Source organism: Euleptes europaea, chromosome 2 (assembly GCF_029931775.1).
Source record: "Euleptes europaea isolate rEulEur1 chromosome 2, rEulEur1.hap1, whole genome shotgun sequence".
Taxonomy (NCBI): Eukaryota; Metazoa; Chordata; class Lepidosauria; order Squamata; family Sphaerodactylidae; genus Euleptes; species Euleptes europaea.
Window position 1 is genome coordinate 70,993,578 of NC_079313.1, and position 16,896 is coordinate 71,010,473.

The 16,896-nt window shown below is 46.8% G+C and overlaps 1 protein-coding gene across 1 annotated transcript in view; it reads left to right on the forward strand.

Moving 5' to 3' along the window:
- Positions 1 to 3,043: 3,043 nt before the first annotated feature.
- Positions 3,044 to 16,896, forward strand: part of CC2D1B (coiled-coil and C2 domain containing 1B) — a 50,268-nt gene continuing 36,415 nt past the window's right edge. The window contains exons 1-5 of the mRNA XM_056845211.1: positions 3,044 to 3,155; positions 5,982 to 6,123; positions 8,355 to 8,464; positions 9,132 to 9,245; positions 14,535 to 14,663. Of these exons, the coding sequence (XP_056701189.1) occupies positions 3,090 to 3,155; positions 5,982 to 6,123; positions 8,355 to 8,464; positions 9,132 to 9,245; positions 14,535 to 14,663 (561 nt within the window). The 5' untranslated portion in view covers positions 3,044 to 3,089. The remainder of the gene's footprint in view (positions 3,156 to 5,981; positions 6,124 to 8,354; positions 8,465 to 9,131; positions 9,246 to 14,534; positions 14,664 to 16,896) is intronic.

Below are 16,896 nucleotides of genomic sequence, written 5' to 3' on the forward strand. Positions count from 1 at the left end.
CCCAAAGTGTGCAGCTGTCCTTGACAATGGCCAGGGCTTTCTAGGCCGCAGTCTGGTAGAATAGTCTTCCTAATGACATCAGGGCTCTGCAGGACCTTAAGGAGTTCCACAGGACCTGTAAAATGGAACTATTCCACCCGGCAGCCAAAATACTATAAGGAAGCACTGCAAGGAGCTCAGTGAATAAAGGACATGCCTGATATTGCCATTTTTACTTTAGATGCCAGAAGCTTTACATCTTAAAACAAGATCTTAAAGCAAACAAAATGGACCTAAAGCACATGGTCTCAGCAACAATTTCTAACAAGCTGTGACTGTAAATTCGGTACTAAATCACTGGATTTGACATACTTGGAAGATTTTACACTCTACAGGGCCAGGACTTTCACACCTATGTGCTAAGAATGAAGCTGTATTCTATTTCTTATATTAATCAGGTCTTGAGCGTGCTTTCCTAACACTAATGTATGTAGTGGTTGTGTATGTGTGTGTTAAGTGCCGTCAAGTCACTTCCGACTCATGGCGACCCTATGAATCAAAGTCCTCCAAAAGGTCCTATCTTTGACAGCCTTGCTCAGGTCTTGCAAATTGAGGGCTGTGGCTTCCTTGATTGAGTCCGTCCTTCTCTTGTTGGGTCTTCCTCTTTTCCTGCTGCCCTCCACTTTTCCTAGCATGTTGTTCTTTTACCACAGTGACTCTTGTCTTCTCATAATGTGACCAAAATACGACAGCCTCAGTTTACTCATTTTAGCTTCCAGGGTCCATTCAGGGTTGTATAAAAGTTGGATAAATTTCAAGTGGAGCCAATGAGCTGGTTAGGTAACAATCCACATATAAGCTCTTCCATCACCAAAAGAGTACCAGTAGTAGAAAAGGGCAAGAGTCCAGTAGCACCTTAAAGACTTAACAAAAATATTTTCTGGTAGGGTAGGAGCTTTCGTGAGCCACAGCTCACTTCTTCAGATACCGAAAGGGTACCATGACGCGACGAACTGCTCCAGAGAGTCAAAGTGCTAGTCAGCGCTGCCTCAGGAAGCGTCTCATCTTTCCAGTGACTTGAGCAGGCGCTTGTCCCCCCTCTCCGTTTCTTGCCCTGGTGGTGTTTTCCCCTCTGTTCCACCGACTCCTTTACACCAGGGGTGGGGAACCTTTTTCCCGCCAAGGGCCATTTGGATATTTATAACATCATTTGTGGGCCAAACAAAATTAAAAATTGGCCGACCAAGCCCCAAGCAGGCAGCTGCCCTAGATGACCCCCCCCCCCAATGCGGGCAGGCAGCCAACCAACCAGGGGCATCTTGGGTGGTCCTAGCAGCTCCATAGCTAACGACTCTTCTGAAAGGGGGGGGGGAAGGTTCCTTTTCTCGGCAAAACAAACTCACATCTGCCTTGAATAGAGGCTATTCCTGTCTGTAGGAGGGGGCCAGTCTTAGATCCTTCTGAGCTAGAGATCTGCCAGGACCCACGAAGGGCCAGACCAAATGTCTTTGCGGGCCTTAAACGGCCCCCGGGCCTGACGTTCCCCACCCCTGCTTTACACGAAGACAATCCCCAAGCCAGCGTGCGGTTTACCGGTCAAACGCGCCACGCAGCCGGCCTGGGCCCCGCCGCCCGCGCGCCCCTGGGCCCCAGCCACGCCCCCGCCGCCACTTCGCCGGGCGCGTCTCTTCGCTCGCCTGGCAGCTCCGCCCGCTACCCATTCCCCGCTTCCTCTCCGTCTGCGCATGCGCGTTGCTGGGCCGCTCGGCGCCGGCCTCCTCCTCTGAGGCGGGGGTGGGCGTGGAAAGAGCGCGCCGCCGCGCTCGCTGTGCGCTGCGCCGGAGCGGCTCGGCTGCTGCAGGAGGTGAGCCTGGGCTGAGGGGCGCCGCCCGTCCTGAAGGGATCGCCGGATGGGCTGGCCTCCCTCAGCCCTGGTTTCCTGTGGCTACAACCGGAGCGGAGGGGCGGCAGCTGCTCGTGTCCAGCCCCTTTCTGCCCCTCTTGCTGTTTGCTGGCGCCTAGGGAGCTGGTTTGTTGTTCACTGCGCCCAGGACGCAGCCGGTTTCCGTGGCTCCTCTGGCAGAAAGGAGCCCTTGGAGGCGGTGGATGGCTGCTGGCTGCTGTGTCGCCTGTGAACTCTGGACTGTACTGATTCCCACGTTGCATGGCCCTCGGTCGCCTCGTGCCCGAACGTGGGGACTGCCTCTGCAAAGTCTTGGGTTCGAGCTGATCTCCGTCGCTGGGGAAGCTGTGTTTGTTGAGCGGGGGCATCTCGTCATGCATGCAAGTCACTGTGTGTGAACGTGATTCAGGGCCCCATAGGAGGTAATGGTCTTTTTAAGCGACTGCGCCCAGCTATTTGTCTTAAACAAATGACAGTGCGGGAGAATGACAGTAATTTGCAGGTCTAAGGCTTAATTTGAGCCAGATGGGCCTCAGAATCTGTTGATCACCAAGGTGTCAACAAAGCGATATGGGAAGTAATAGAGTGCAGGTGTAGAGGGTCTTTTTCCCACCCCAAGTCTACTCAGAGGCACATCTGAAGTGAGTTAGGTGATGGAGGGGGCCATCCCATGTTTCTTTAATGACGGAAAAGGTAGCTCTCAATCCTTATTCAGTCAAAGAATGGACTGTATCCCTCCTCGCCTGTACCCTGGGTGTGGGCTAGCAACATGCCTTCCCATTCAGGTGGTATAGCATCTATCCAATTATCCATCCCAGGATGTTTCTTTTAAGTAGTTTTTGTTAATTAATGGTTGTAAAGACAGGAGTGAAAAGGCTGGATTCTTTCCATGATGCGATAAAGAAGCGCAGCAATATAAAAAGCATCTGTGAGATTGCCCCTTCAAGTAATTCAGGAAACAGTGCCCAGATGATCCCCTGATGCTCACAAGTATCTAAGGGGTCAAGCTGTGTTGCCTGTCTGTTTGAACTAGTTTATAGCAGCCCAGGAGGTAGAAGACTGGGGTCTTTCAAACTTGGTTTCCACTAAGAATGGTTTGCATGTTTTAACAGGAAACAGCCATAAATAATTGTTGTCTGTTCTATTTGGATGTAGGTAACTTTTGTGGACTCATCAAAGAGGCAGCGTTTTGTGTTTGTGAGCCAAAATGCTTGGTAGAAGACCCAGGAAAACCCCCCAACAAAAGGGTCAGGGAGCCGCTGCTGCAAAGCAGGTATGTAAATCTTTCTACTAACAGTATGTATACCTTGTTAGAATGTTTCAGCATTAAGCTCATTTTGTTTGCAAACTTTTCATTGTGATGCTGTAACTAAAAGACGCTGTAGGTTACTTAGAGCTTCTCCTTATATGTACAATAGTAAAAAACTAGTGCATTTGATAACCCATATTTTACCTGCATCAGGAATTCACTTGCAGATTTTACTCCAGTTTTGAATTATGCATGTACGGTATCTCAAGCTGTATGGTTTCTGCCTGGCAGGTTATCTTAGATTTAAACAAGCCCTTGCGGATGCCCAGCTAGACTCTTGTTAGACGCTTTATCCTTAAAATCTTTGCCTTGTGACCTGATGAGTCATTCTGCTTTATTAAAGTCTTAGGTTCCCATCAGAACTTTTGTCAGTGCTTAGAAAAACATCTGATAATTGAAATGGTCAGTGACTTAGGGGGAAGCCTATCCTTTGAGGGAAACAAGAAAGACAGCCTGAATGCCTGGCATTCTGTTGTTTCAGACAGCTTCTTTTTCTTGTTTTCATAATTTTGTTTCATTGTCTAAGGATTGGTAGAAGTGCCAGATTGATGATTTACTTTCACATTCTGAAATGTGCATGTAATAAGGTAGCTTAGCTCTCTGTGTTATTCGATACAGTAACAGAACAGTCTAAAGCTGCTATACCCTTCTAAACCCATTGACATTGACTCTGTTTAAGATTGCAGTGCAAATGATTAGAGCAGACCTAGTCAGTTTTTAAAAATATGTATTTATGGACGGGCCCAAAAATTGTCTAGATCTAGGATAATCCTCTTCTATGAAGCAGAATCCCTCAGCATCCTACAAACCAGCATATACTGTCCGGGCTACTCTGTCATTATCAGTGAAAGAACATAAAGGTAATATATAGAAAAGCAGCACACATAACTCCAGGTAAGCAGTGTGGTGTAGTGGTTAAGGTGTTGGACTAGGCCCATGTTCGATTTCCCCACTCGCATCATGGAAGCTTGTTGGGTGACCTTGGGCCAGTCACACATACTCAGTCCTGACTCTTGCTAGTAATTGGATGGGAAACCTCCAAGGAATCATGACACGGAGGATCATGACACGGAGGCAGGCAATGGCAAACCACCTCCCAACTTCTCTTGCCTTGAAAACCCTACAGGGTTGCCATAAGTCATATGTTACTTGATGGCAAAAAAGCAGTTCTTTATTCTGCAGGAGTAAGGCAAAACATCCCAGACTTGCCAGCTAATTTGGCTTTGTGAAAAAGGACTGGGCTGCATGTCTTAGTACTCATGATATTTCTGAAAGGAAGTCGGTTTGAGATAATGTGGCAGGTTTTTATTCTGCCATTCCCCCAAGGAGCTTAATAAGGCATACACATTCCTTCCTTGTTCCATTTTATTCTCATGACAATCCTGTATGATAAGTTAGGTAGAGAAAAGGTGATTGGCTCATAGACAAACATTCAGTTTTGTGACACAGTGGGGATTTTAACTTCGTTCTCCCTACGTGCTGGCCAAGTTTCCCAAACAGGAGAAATCGGAGCTATTTACAAATGGAGGGGTTTGGGAGCTTTGGTTTGGTTTAAATTGATTAAAACTGGGAAAAGTGGGGGAGAGGAATGATCAAAAAATGAATTATTACATTGGTATAAGGGCAAAGATAGTGAGGATAATCCAGCACATACACAAGCCTATTGAAAGCAATACATTTAAGTGCATTTAACTATGTATTTATCTTGTGGCCAGCACAGATAGTGTATCTTGAATGAAATTTGTTTTAGCTGTGTTTGGTGTGTGCCATGAGATGGTTTTGGTTGCACTTTTTCATGGGTAATGGTGAATTACTAGTCCTTTGTATATGCTTATATATGAACTACTGTTGCCCATCACACCCATAACTCTACTTATTGCTGCAGTATTTCGCAAATGATTCAAAATTTTGAAGTATCTAAATTCTTCAGAAGTTCAAATGATAATGTCAGTATTCTGAAACGGAATCTTTTAAACTGAGAATATACACAGAGGTTGCAGCTTTACAAATATTAATTTCATGATATATTTTATAATTGTTACTGTGTATACCAGTTTTCTCCCAGTTAACCTGTACATGGCTGAACTTTTGCTGGCTTTAAATGTAGGAGCCATATTTCCCCACATTTTCCTGGAGGGTAGGCAAGTATATTTTCTTTGTTGTGAGCATACGTTTGGTATGTAATTTAACTTTGGTATCTCACCCACCCGCTCCTCTCCACACTCCCCACTTCTCTGCCTGCCCGTCTTCCCTGCCCACGGATCTTTCCCTCCCCCACACAGCAAGGAGTTTTGGGAAGAGAAGTGGCTCTCCCTCTCCCCTTCCTCTGCCTTCCTGTAGTGTTGCCACAGCCTCTGGATATCAGGATTAGGCGGCAGTGGTTCCCCCTCCATGTCCCACATGCTGTCCGACTGAGGCAGACAACATAGTTCTGTTGGGGGGAGTTGACCCCCCCTCCATTTTAAAAACTGTTTTTTGTTTGTTTGTTTTTTGCAACCCTGGGAGGGTTCCCCAAGTTTGTAGAAAAATGTCCCTTCTCCCTACATGGCCCCGATCCACAGCTTTAAGTATCTGCAAATAGGGCTGTGTTGAGAATTAGATATATTGATGTCTATTGGCAGTGGAACTTAGTTTTAGGGCATAGCCAAGGCAGAGAGGTTTACAGCATTGGTTCAAGACAAATAAAGCTGGTTTGCCATTTTAATTTGTAATTGTAGACATGTTCATACAGCACTGATATTGGAGTGGTTGTGATAAGCCTCATCAAAGCAGTTTCTCTCCTGGCAACAGCTGGGACTTTTTCTGGATTTCAATCCCGAAGAGATGATGCGAGAAATGGAGGGTGATGGTGATGACGGGGACCTAGAAGCAGAACTGGCAGCTATCACAGGAGAGAACATGTCAGCTGGGAAGATGAAGCCTAAAGGAAAGAGTAAGTTTGTTCACAAGAAAATGTGAATTGATTTAAATTAAAATTATGTTAGCATTTAGTCAGGGATTTTTGCCTTTGCTATGCAGAAATTAATCAAGAGCTCATTCATAGAAAGAAATTTTAATTTAGCAGCTGGATTCAGTGGGTCAAAGCTCAAGGTAGCCCAATCCAGACTGGAAATAAAGCTAAACTTTTTCATCCATGATGGCAAATGATAGTCTAGTCCTAATTCAATAGCAAAGCCATGTTAGTCTGCAGCAGCAAGAAAGTTTATGCATCATGAGCTCTGACTCATGAAAGCTTATACTGGAATAAATGTTGTTAGTGTTTAAGGTGTCGCTTGATGCCTGTTCTGTATTAATAATTTGACCAGTTTCCTGCAGGATGTACTGTATATATTATTGTGAAGGTCCAAAATGGAAGCTTTTAAACTGTTTGCTGGTAAATGTCTGCAGTCTCCAGTTTTGGATTTTCAGTAATACATGGCAGATTTTCAGAGCTTCTTCAGATTTGCTAATGAGTGTGCACATGCGCCTTCTTTATGTGCACTGAGAGTGAGAGGTCTTGGGGATTGTGCATCTTCTCCCTTGCCTTACTCAGTGGATCCTGTTTTGCGCCCTTCCCCTTTCTGCAATGGTAAGAATTCGGCATGCTTAAATAGGAATGGAGGCTACAAGAACAAGCACTGAAGTGAGCAATAGGAGTCAAACAGAGAAGATGACAGGGGAGGTTGGACAGATGGCAGAACATGAGGAAGGAGGAGATGATACAAAAGTAGGAGGGGGTGAGCTATATATACAAGCCTTAAGGCTCATGATTGTAAGCTCACAAAGACAATAGAAGAGGAGTGGGCTGAGAGAAAAATGATTTAATAATGATAGTTCATCAGAGGTAGTGGTCTAAGGAGCAGATTATTGAGGTTGAAGCTGAGAGGCTTAGGTTTTACATCCCTGTTGTTAGTTCCTTACCGGCCTGTATTCCCCATCGCTGAAGCCAAGTGCCTGATCCCTCAGGGTCAGAAGCAGGAGACTAGTACATAAAGTACTCTTCATACCATACATATGATCACCACTATCAAAAACTAGTTTTTACTGCAAGCAAAGAGGTGGCAGGAGGAGGTACGAAAGTCAAAAGAGTTCCTCAGACAAGGAATGCAATGGGGGCCAGGCAAGTTTTTCCCTATCCCTACCATTTCATATTGCCATTGCTGTCGTATCACATGCTGTATGGGTGGTCAGTGCTGCTTGAAAGACTTAGCTCTTGCCAAAAGGATCAGAGTGAGAACATATGTGTGTGTGTATGCGCGAGCACACATACATCCATCAGTGCAAACTTCTATATGCATGTTTTTGCCTTTGCTGTGCTGGAAGATCAGTGTTGTACAGTGTGGGTAAAACATGTGGCTGAAAGCATTCAACCTCTGTTCAACAGCTGCAGTCTAATGAAGATACATGTTACAGTGACGGTATGACCATGGGTAGGCAAGGCTGTACTATAGTGCATCTTTAGCTCCCAAACTTTCCAGGAGGCTCGGTGATAGTTTCTTAGGGAAATAAAGTTAGACTGGAGTAACAGCTACTTTATTTGATCTTTATTCCACCTTTAGTTAAAGGCTGCCGTTCCTGTTTCCATACAATATGCAAATATATGTAAACAGTAAAATTTGTTTAAAATCAACAATATTTTGTAATCTATTAATCTAACTACACAGCCTATGAAAATCTAAAAATCCAAGAATCAACAGCCTTTTGACATAACACTGCATTTCAAGCTCTCTTAAAGGAGAAATTAGGATGGTATAGCCAGATGGTTTCCCAACATTTGGGGCCACAAACTCAACCCCAGTGCCCCTTACACTATCCAACAACATAGTTGAAGGGGCCTCCCTCTAGCGCCCCCTGCTGCCCCCTTGCCTCTTAGTGCCTCCCTAGGTAATCCCACTGCCCCCAAGGGGTTGGTACTGCCCACTTTGGGAACCACTGACTATAGCCCTTGCCTCGCCACATCCATTCCAAGTAAATGGAGCTACCACTGAAAATGGCCTATCATGGGCTGTGGCTGATATCACCTCCCTAAAAGAAGGCACCGGGCAGAATGGAGCTGGCATATGGGCTCCTTACTGGGGAAGGGTCCTTCAGATACCTCTTTGTTGTAAGTCTATGGTATACACCAAGTGTATGAACCTCTAGGTTCCCTCTCTGATTTTGCCTCTTTTTGATTGTGTCCTCCAGCTCCTCTGCCTATGGATCATATTGAAAAGATGGCGGCAGATTGTATGAAGGACCTGAATGATGATGACGATGACAATGATGATGAGCTAGAGGAAGACAATGATCTTTTGGTATGTATAGATTTCTGTCAGCAGGTCATTTTTCTTTGTTAAAGAAGAGCCATTGTTATCTTTTATGAAAGGTTGCATTTGGGGATACTCCACAATCTGGAAGGGACCCCTGTCAAGGAAGTGTAAAGTGAGTTCTGCATATCTTTATGCTAAAAAGCTATAAATCATCAAAGCTCAGGATTTCCCATTTCATTGAAAGGGAGGATATGGTTATCATCACAGATTTCTGCCAGCCCTGTTAACTTAAGCTGGTAGAAGAAAATGCATGGGAACAAGGGTAGAAATGTACCCTGCATATGTAAGGGGTGGTGGTTTATTTTATTATGTTTATGTTCACTGGGACTCAACTGTAATTGTGTGAAAGGCCAACAATTGCTACCTGATATCCTTCAACTGAATATCCAAGGACTGAGGCTGCATGCACCACTGAACCACAGCCACTCTTTAAAACATCTGTAGATAAAACATAATTTAAACAGCTCACATCATTCAGAAACTATGCCATGTTTTTAAAATAAAGTGGCATTGGCTTGGTGTAAGAGGAATGCCCCCGTGATTCTAAATAAGAGACTTCAGGTCATGTCTTGGAATGGTAATAGTGAAAAGGTGCTAAATATTCTTTAGCGCATTCTAACACAACACCTTCTTGCGCTGGTTCTTGCTCTAGTCAGAGTTGCAGGAGGTCCTAGGAGAGGGAGGAGGAGGAAGCTCTGAACATGAGACAGAAACCATAGATGTGTCTCCTGTGGCCACAGACCAACTTACTGAACCACAGACACAGGTAGGTGAAAGCTTTTGTCTTTAAGCCCAGTGGCCTACATTTTAAATGATGGAAAGGAATTAAAAGCCAACTAGGTCACCATTCCACCTCCAAGCCCCCCATTGTCTGTTCTCACTATTGAAAAGAATTCTGCCTTCTGTATTGAAGAATTGGACTGTGCTTTGCTTTTACTCTGTAAATGAACTTGGGGGTGTATTATTCATTTTGAAAATGAAGAAATAATAAAGGCAAGAATGTATGCTTAGGCATGTACATAGCAAAAGCTTCTTTTGTCTCTGAGCACATGCTCACAGGCTTCCTTCTTCAGTGGAGCCCCCCATTGGGACTGCGCACATGCAAGACAGCTGTGGATAGAAGTTTCTAGCTTCTGTAGGAACCCATGGGCACCCCTCCCCTCCAGAGCAGGTGTGATGGCTTTTCCTGCCTTAAACTATCATATGCTCTGGAGGAGCAGCTTCTCCTTTCCTCAGTTCTCTGTGAGTTTTGAACCGTCTCTTCTCCATTGTCTCCAATTTCTTCTGATTATTTGCCTAAAAGTAAGAAGGAAAGAGAAAGGGGAATTGTCTTGCCTGATGCCTAAGTCTTGCTCGATCTGACACTTTCCCCCCTAGCCTTAAGGGTGAGATAGCTTTGGCTGATGTACCTCCCTTCAGCACCGTAATTTCCTCGCTTCTCATACGAGCCCCCTTTTTCCAGCCTCCTCTATACCGATCATGTCTGTCAAAGCCCCGTTTAAAAAGTGCACTCAACGTGGCACAAAAATGACACATAGCAGTGAGCCCGATCTCTGCCTCATGTGCTTGGAGGAGGCCCGCAACATCTCTACTTGCAAAATCTGCCAGGGGTTTACACCCAAGGCCAGGTCCGAAAGAGCTTTTCGGTTAAAAGTGGCACTTTTGGAGAGAGTCCTTAGCTTCTCCGATCCATTGAAGCCAGCATCTGGTTCTCAGCCACCGCAAAAATATTCTCCACCTGTTCAGTTTCAAGCTACAGTCCAGGCCTCCATCCATAAGGTTGGTTCCAATCACCGATCAGCAGTCTTGACCCCCATTGACGATGTCAGTTCCAGAAGTTCCAACGCTGGAATCAGGGCACCCTCACCTTCATATTCAGTTATGAGGTGCAGTACGTCAGAGCCACCTGCTAAGAAATCAAAGCAGGAAACCAAACATTTTAAAAAGTCTACGGCTGCCTATAAGAGACAGAGACACTCATCTCCACCAGCCTGGACAGCTCCGGATAAGCCAGAGGTCATCCTGATACCTCCACATACACCATCCGTTAATTCAGAGTCACCACACAGATTGTTCTCTGAAGTCAAGGTAGAACCATCTTTCCAGCCTCCACAAGAAATCCAGTGCCTGCTGCTGAACCCATGAGACTAGCAGTGTGACCCCTGAATTACCCACCCCCACCTTGGCATCCTTTCTGTATGTCCAGTGTACATCCAGGAATGGTTGGAATTCTATGGGCAAAGATCGCAGCATGATCCTGCTCCTTCAAGGACCTGGCATCCTTCTTCAGATCCAAGGCTCCTGGAAATACCTCTGTCATTTCCCTCAGTACCTTCAGTGGTGGAATCAGAACTAGAGGAAGAAGGGACTGTCACCTCTTACTGTATCTCTGAAGGGCAGTCTGAGCCCTCACCTGACAATGGGGTTGGGGACCTTACACCTATATCCCCCGACGAAGGTCTCCACCTGTACGAAGAACAGATGCTGCATGTGGCAAAATCGTTAGAAATAGATGTGACAACCACAGATAACAAACCTAAGGATAAGATCCTCAGCCGTCCCTACCCTGACTCACCTGGCATTGTTGCCTTTCCAATATTGGAGGGCCTAGCTGAGTTGACCTCACCAGTATGGCAGAAACCAGGTTCGATCCCAGCAACCTCTCGCGATGTTGAAAATCTTTATAAGTTAAAACAAGACTCTTGTGACTTTCTCTCCACCAATCTACCATCCTCCTTTCTAGTCAGTAGTGAGATGCATCAAGGCAGAGGCATGGTCAAAGTTCAACACCCTCCATCCAAGAGAGCAGACACCTTGATGCTTTAGGACGGAAGCTGAATCCTTCTGCTGCCTTAAATTTCTGCATCGCAAACAAACCGTCATGGGGGGCTATCAGCTTTTCCTATGAGAAAACCCTCCCAATACATGGAGTCCCTCCCAGATGACATATGTTCTTTGGCCAAAGTTGTTCAATCAGAGGTCATAAAGTTGTCTAAACAGGAGATCAATGTAGAGAGGCATGCCGCCGATGCGTCAGCAAGATCCATGGCATCTCCTGTACTGCTGTGAAGACACTCCTGGCTACGCACCATGGCTCTCCCTTTGGATACATGATGCAGGGTCAAGGAACTCCATTTTGAGGGCTCCACATTCTTTTCAACCACTAGTGATGAATTCTTCTCCACCTTGAAGAAAAATAGGGAAACAGAAAAATCACTAGGTGTGCTCCCACCACCACCCACTCCTGCCAGTGCTTTGCTCCTTGCCAATAAGGACTTGCCACCGTGGCCAGTGATTCCAACAACACAAGACATGGCAATTATATCCTCTGCCCCATCATTATCATGCTACCCCTTTCCATTGACAGAAGAGCGCATCCAGGCCAGGAGGTCACCATACCCTCCGATGGACCATAATCAACCTGTGCAGAAATTCTGACTACTTTGCAACCAGTAGCGGACAATCTTTGTTTCTTGAACAGACTTGCTCGCTTCTCCTCTTGAGTGGCACAGAATCAGGACCAGTATCTCTGTCTGTTTTCTCTCCCTTCCCACTCCTCAACAGGGTCCTAGGACGTTAATAGCAGACAAAATTGACTTGTATCTTAATAGACCCCTTCTGGGCCTGCCAAATATGGTTTTTGGAGCTTTTCTGTTTGGCGGAGATAGATTACATACCGCTCCCTCAAACACAGAATGGTTAACATGGGGACAATTGTTGCACCACTACATCAATCGCCTTCACCTGATAGCATGGAGAGTGCCCTCACTGGTCTAGGGTTCATGCCTGCTGTTCAGGACATCCTTGTCCAAGCAAAGAAACCCTCAGATATTCTTGTTCTAGGAAGTGGGATCAATTCACCAAATGGGCTACAGCAAGAGGTTTCTCCCCAATTACATGTCCCCGACCTAAGGTTCTGGAATATTTGTTTTTCCTTGCCCACAGGGGGCTGGCTTCTTCCTCAGTCAGGGTTCACCTTGTTGCCATTTCAGCTTACCATGATTTAGTTGAAGTTTCCTCTTTAGCCTTACACAGGTTGTCTCGGTGTTTTCTTAGGGGGTTAATTAATGTTCCCTCCCACTCATACCCTCAGTTGTTCCCCAATGGTCATTCTCCTTGGTCTTATCAAAATTTGTGGGAGAACCTTTGAACCATTGGCTCCATGTCCTCTGGCCCTACTGACCAGGAAGGTGGTGTTTTTGGTTGCAGTCACATCTACCAGGTGTATTAGTGAGTTGGCTGCACTAAGGGTTGACCCTCCATTCCTTAAGGCCTTTAATGAATGAGTTGTCCTTCACCCCTGCTTAAATTTCTTGCCCAAGGCGGTCTCTAAATTTCATCTGGCTCAGGAGGTGTATTACCTGTATTTTTCCCATCCCCTTCTAGAAAGGCTGAAAAGACCCTTCACTCATTGGATGTAAAAAGGGCCCTACTATAGAACCAAACAGTTCAGAATTTTAAAAATCTTTATTTATTTGTTACTCAGGCCCAAAGAAAGGGAAAGCTGCTTCTCCACAGTCACTTCCTAGGTGGGTCATGGCTGCTGTCCAAACATGTTACGAAGCTGTGGGCAACCCTTCTCCATTAGTTGTCTGTGCCCACTCCACCAGAGCTTAAGCTTCACCAGAGCTCAAGGTCCCTCGGCTGCTTTTCATTGGAGAGTGCCACTCATTGACAGCTGTAAGGCAGCCTCCTGGTCAGCTGAAGACACTTTTGTGAAACATTATGCGCTGGGCCTGCAGTCAAGAAGAGGTGCAGAAGTGGGAAAGGCAGTACTCCAGTCATTGTTTCAATGAAAGCTTCGCCTACCTTCTTTTGTTGAGTAGCTTGCCAAAATCCCAATGTTGGGCTGCACTGAAGACAGAAGATGAAAACAGGGTTTGCACTTACCTGTAACTGTTGTTCATACATCTTCTGTGCAGACACACATTCCTTCCCTCCTGCCCCACTGTGTGTGTTTTTTGTTGGGCCTGTTGTGTTTAAGATTAATTTTCCTCAGAGTTCCTGGTGGACAAGCAGGAACTGAGGGAAAGGGGTGCCGCTCCTCCAGAGCACGTGATTGTTCAGGGAGGGAAAGCTGTTATGCCTGCTCTGGAGGGGAGGAGCACCTTCTCACCCCTAGGGAAGCTAGAGACTTCTATCCATGGCTGGCCTGCGCATGCACAATCTCAAGGTGTGTCTATGCAGAAGATGTTGATGAACAACAGTTAGAAGTAAGTGCGACACTCTTTCCCCTTGTATGTTGTGTATGTGGAATGAGGAGCAAAAATGAATCTTAGACTTGCATTGAGTGCCCGTCCTAGATCCTGTAAGATGCCCAATTTTAAGAGCACAACTTGGGTGGTATACGATAGTTAGACTGGCTAGGATTGAGCAGAATTGCCTCAAGGTATTTCCCTGTTCATTTGTGTAGGACTTTTGAACAGGCTCTGTGAATCCTGTGTCATTTCTGTTAATTAGTAGGATCAAATTTGATTAGTCACCAATATTTAGTTATAGTAGTAACCTCTTGGCAAAGTTTTTCAAAGCAGATAAATTCCAGCTGCTTCCCTTGTATTGCTAGGATGACATTTGCCCTGCTGAGTTTTCATTTCAAAATGAAAGGACAACTTTGCAGGCAGGCCTAGTGAAGAAAACTATTTTGAGCAATCATAAAGAAGGGGAGAGAACTTTTTTTTTAGTGTCTGCCAAAACACTGTGCTGTCAGTCCTTCCTAGCAGTGACTAAACATTTTTTAACTGTGTTGCCTCAACTTCTCTACTGACCAAATATCTCTAGCTATCCTGTGGCTGCAAATTTTCCTGAGGTACTCCACCCGCTTCTCTATTGCTGCTTTGATGGGAAGTCCAGGGATAGACACATGGAATGTTTGCTGAAGGACAAGGACCTCTCTGTTCAAAAGAGGCTTTCCTGTTCAATCTGTGCTGTCTTATGCGTGCCTGTCCTAGACAGCAGTTTTCTTCAGATAATCAGTGTTAGATCAGAGTGCGTCTAATTCTGTAGAAATACTTTTACTGTTTATTGTCTGTCTTTTTCTTTTTTTTGCTCTTTTGAGATTTCTTCTGCTTCCAGTGAATTGCAGCACGCAATAGAAGAAAGGATAACTAACTACAAGGCAGCGATAATGAATGGAAAGAAGGCGGGGGAGAGTGCCAAAGTACGGCGGTATGAGCGAGGCCTTAAGGTTTGTTGAATTTATTAACCATAAATCCCCGCAATTTCAGTGGAAAAGGAGAAGTTCTGTTAAAAGCATCCCAAGGGTGTCACAGGTATATTGCAAACATGTGCAATGTTTGACTTCTGTATTTGGTTCTGTCCAGAATGTGCATGTAAACAGAATTATCTAGGATAAATGAAGCAACTTCACTGAAATTTTTTTGTATGAAATAAAGTAGAAATTTAATTAAGTTGGAAGGACTGTTCCCAAAGAGGTCTGAGGAGTATTGTACGCTAGACGTGTGATGTTAGGTCTCTGCACCATCTAGTGAATGTGGAATTGCAGTGCTTTATTTGCTGTTGATACAGATTGATTTGCATTTATATTTTACAAGATACTCTAAGATGGAGTTTTCCCATGTTCTTGTAGGACTGGGAAAGTGTTATTATCAGGAGCATGGTGGGGTATGAGATTTCAGATATCTTATGAAGTTTTCTCCAAGCAACCTTTCAAGTATGACTTAAGGTGGCAACTATTCATAGTCTGCTACTAGAAAACAACTTCCAGGCATATTAATGTGTGTGTGAATGTGCTTCTCTTTTACATCAGCCCAATTTTTAATATTAAATGTTAATTGCTGTCTTAAATTTAAGGATTTTACTTTGTGTACGAGTCACTGGGGTTCCAACAATGTGTGTAATTTGTGTGTATTGGTCTGGTGAAAAATTGAAAATACAACTGGGTAGTTCTGAAGATTCAGAAGAGGAGAAATTCCAGAACAATGGTATACCGTATATACCCGTGTATAAGCCGACCCGCGTATAAGCCAAGGTGCCTAATTTCTCCCCAAAAATGGGGAAAAATTAGGCACCCGCGTATAAGCCGAGGGTCGGCTTATAACCCCTCCCCCCCCCAAGACTTACCTTCTTACCTGGGCTCCTGGTGGCGGGAAGCGGCGGATCCGGCAGGGGTGGCGGAGCGCCCTCCCCGCGGCCGCAGCAGGCCTCTGAAGGCCGCTCCCGGCCGGGAGAAGGCGGCGGGGGCGGCGGAGCGCCCTCCCCGCGGCCGCAGCAGGCCTCTGAAGGCCGCTCCGGGCCGGGAGAAGGCGGCGGGGGTGGCGGAGCGCCCTCCCCGCGGCCGCAGCAGGCCTCTGAAGGCCGCTCCCGGCCGGGAGAAGGCGGCGGGGGCGGCGGAGCGCCCTCCCCGCGGCCGCAGCAGGCCTCTGAAGGCCGCTCCCGGCCGGGAGAAGGCGGCGGGGGCGGCGGAGCGCCCTCCCTGCGGCCGCAGGGGGGCTCTGGAGGCCGCTCCCGGCCTGGAAAAGATGGCGGTGGTAAGTTCCCCCCTCCCTCCTCCTTCCCCCCTCTACCGTATTGACCCGCGTATAAGCCGAGGCCGGCTTTTTCAGCCCTTTTTTTGGGCTGAAAAACTCGGCTTATACGCGAGTATATATGGTATGTTTGCCAGGGTGATCTTGGACCAAGTAGAATGAACTTTTTAAAATGGGTATCTATGATGCTTACAAGAAGCAACCACCTTCTTGCTAATCTGAGTGACCAAGAGGAGATTAGTCAAAAATAAGATGCCCCAGGGAAAATGAGATACTTCTATAGAAAGGTTTATGCTTTTTCTGCTTCCAGTACCGTATTGTCCGTCATATAAGACGACTGGGCGTATAAGACGACCCCCAACTTTTCCAGTTAAAATATAGAGTTTGGCATATACTCCTCCGCAGCCGAGGCCCGCCCCTCACACGCTCCCCTGCCCCTCTCTTCGCTCGCCTTTTGCACAAGGGCCGGGAGCCAGGCCGGGGGGAGGCGGCGCCTGTTCCTGGAAGAGCCCCACCTGGGGAGTTGGTCACATTCTTGGCCGCGCTGCAAGAGTGGAGCCAGACGCACCAACGCGCAGGCAGGGAGTGAGGGAGGGAGGCAAGGGGGGCCGAGGAGGAGCGCGCAGCCCACCCGCCCGCATTCGCTCAGCCCCGAACCACCCTCAGTCTGGGCTGGAGCGCGGCGCGGCTGCAGTCGCAACGCCGGAGCGGGTGGGCAGGAGCCAGGAGGCGGAGAAGGACGCGGGGAGAGTGGCCGCCCCGGCCAGGCAGCCGCCTGCCTGCCTGCCTTGCGTCGCCGCCGGAGCGCGGCCGAGCGCTTCCCTCCGTGCACCCCAGCGCGCCTGGCTCCGACTCCCAGCCGGGCAGCGAGCGCCCTCGCCGGGCTCGCCTCCCCTCCCTCCTCCGGCAGACATGGACAGAGCGGAGGCGGCT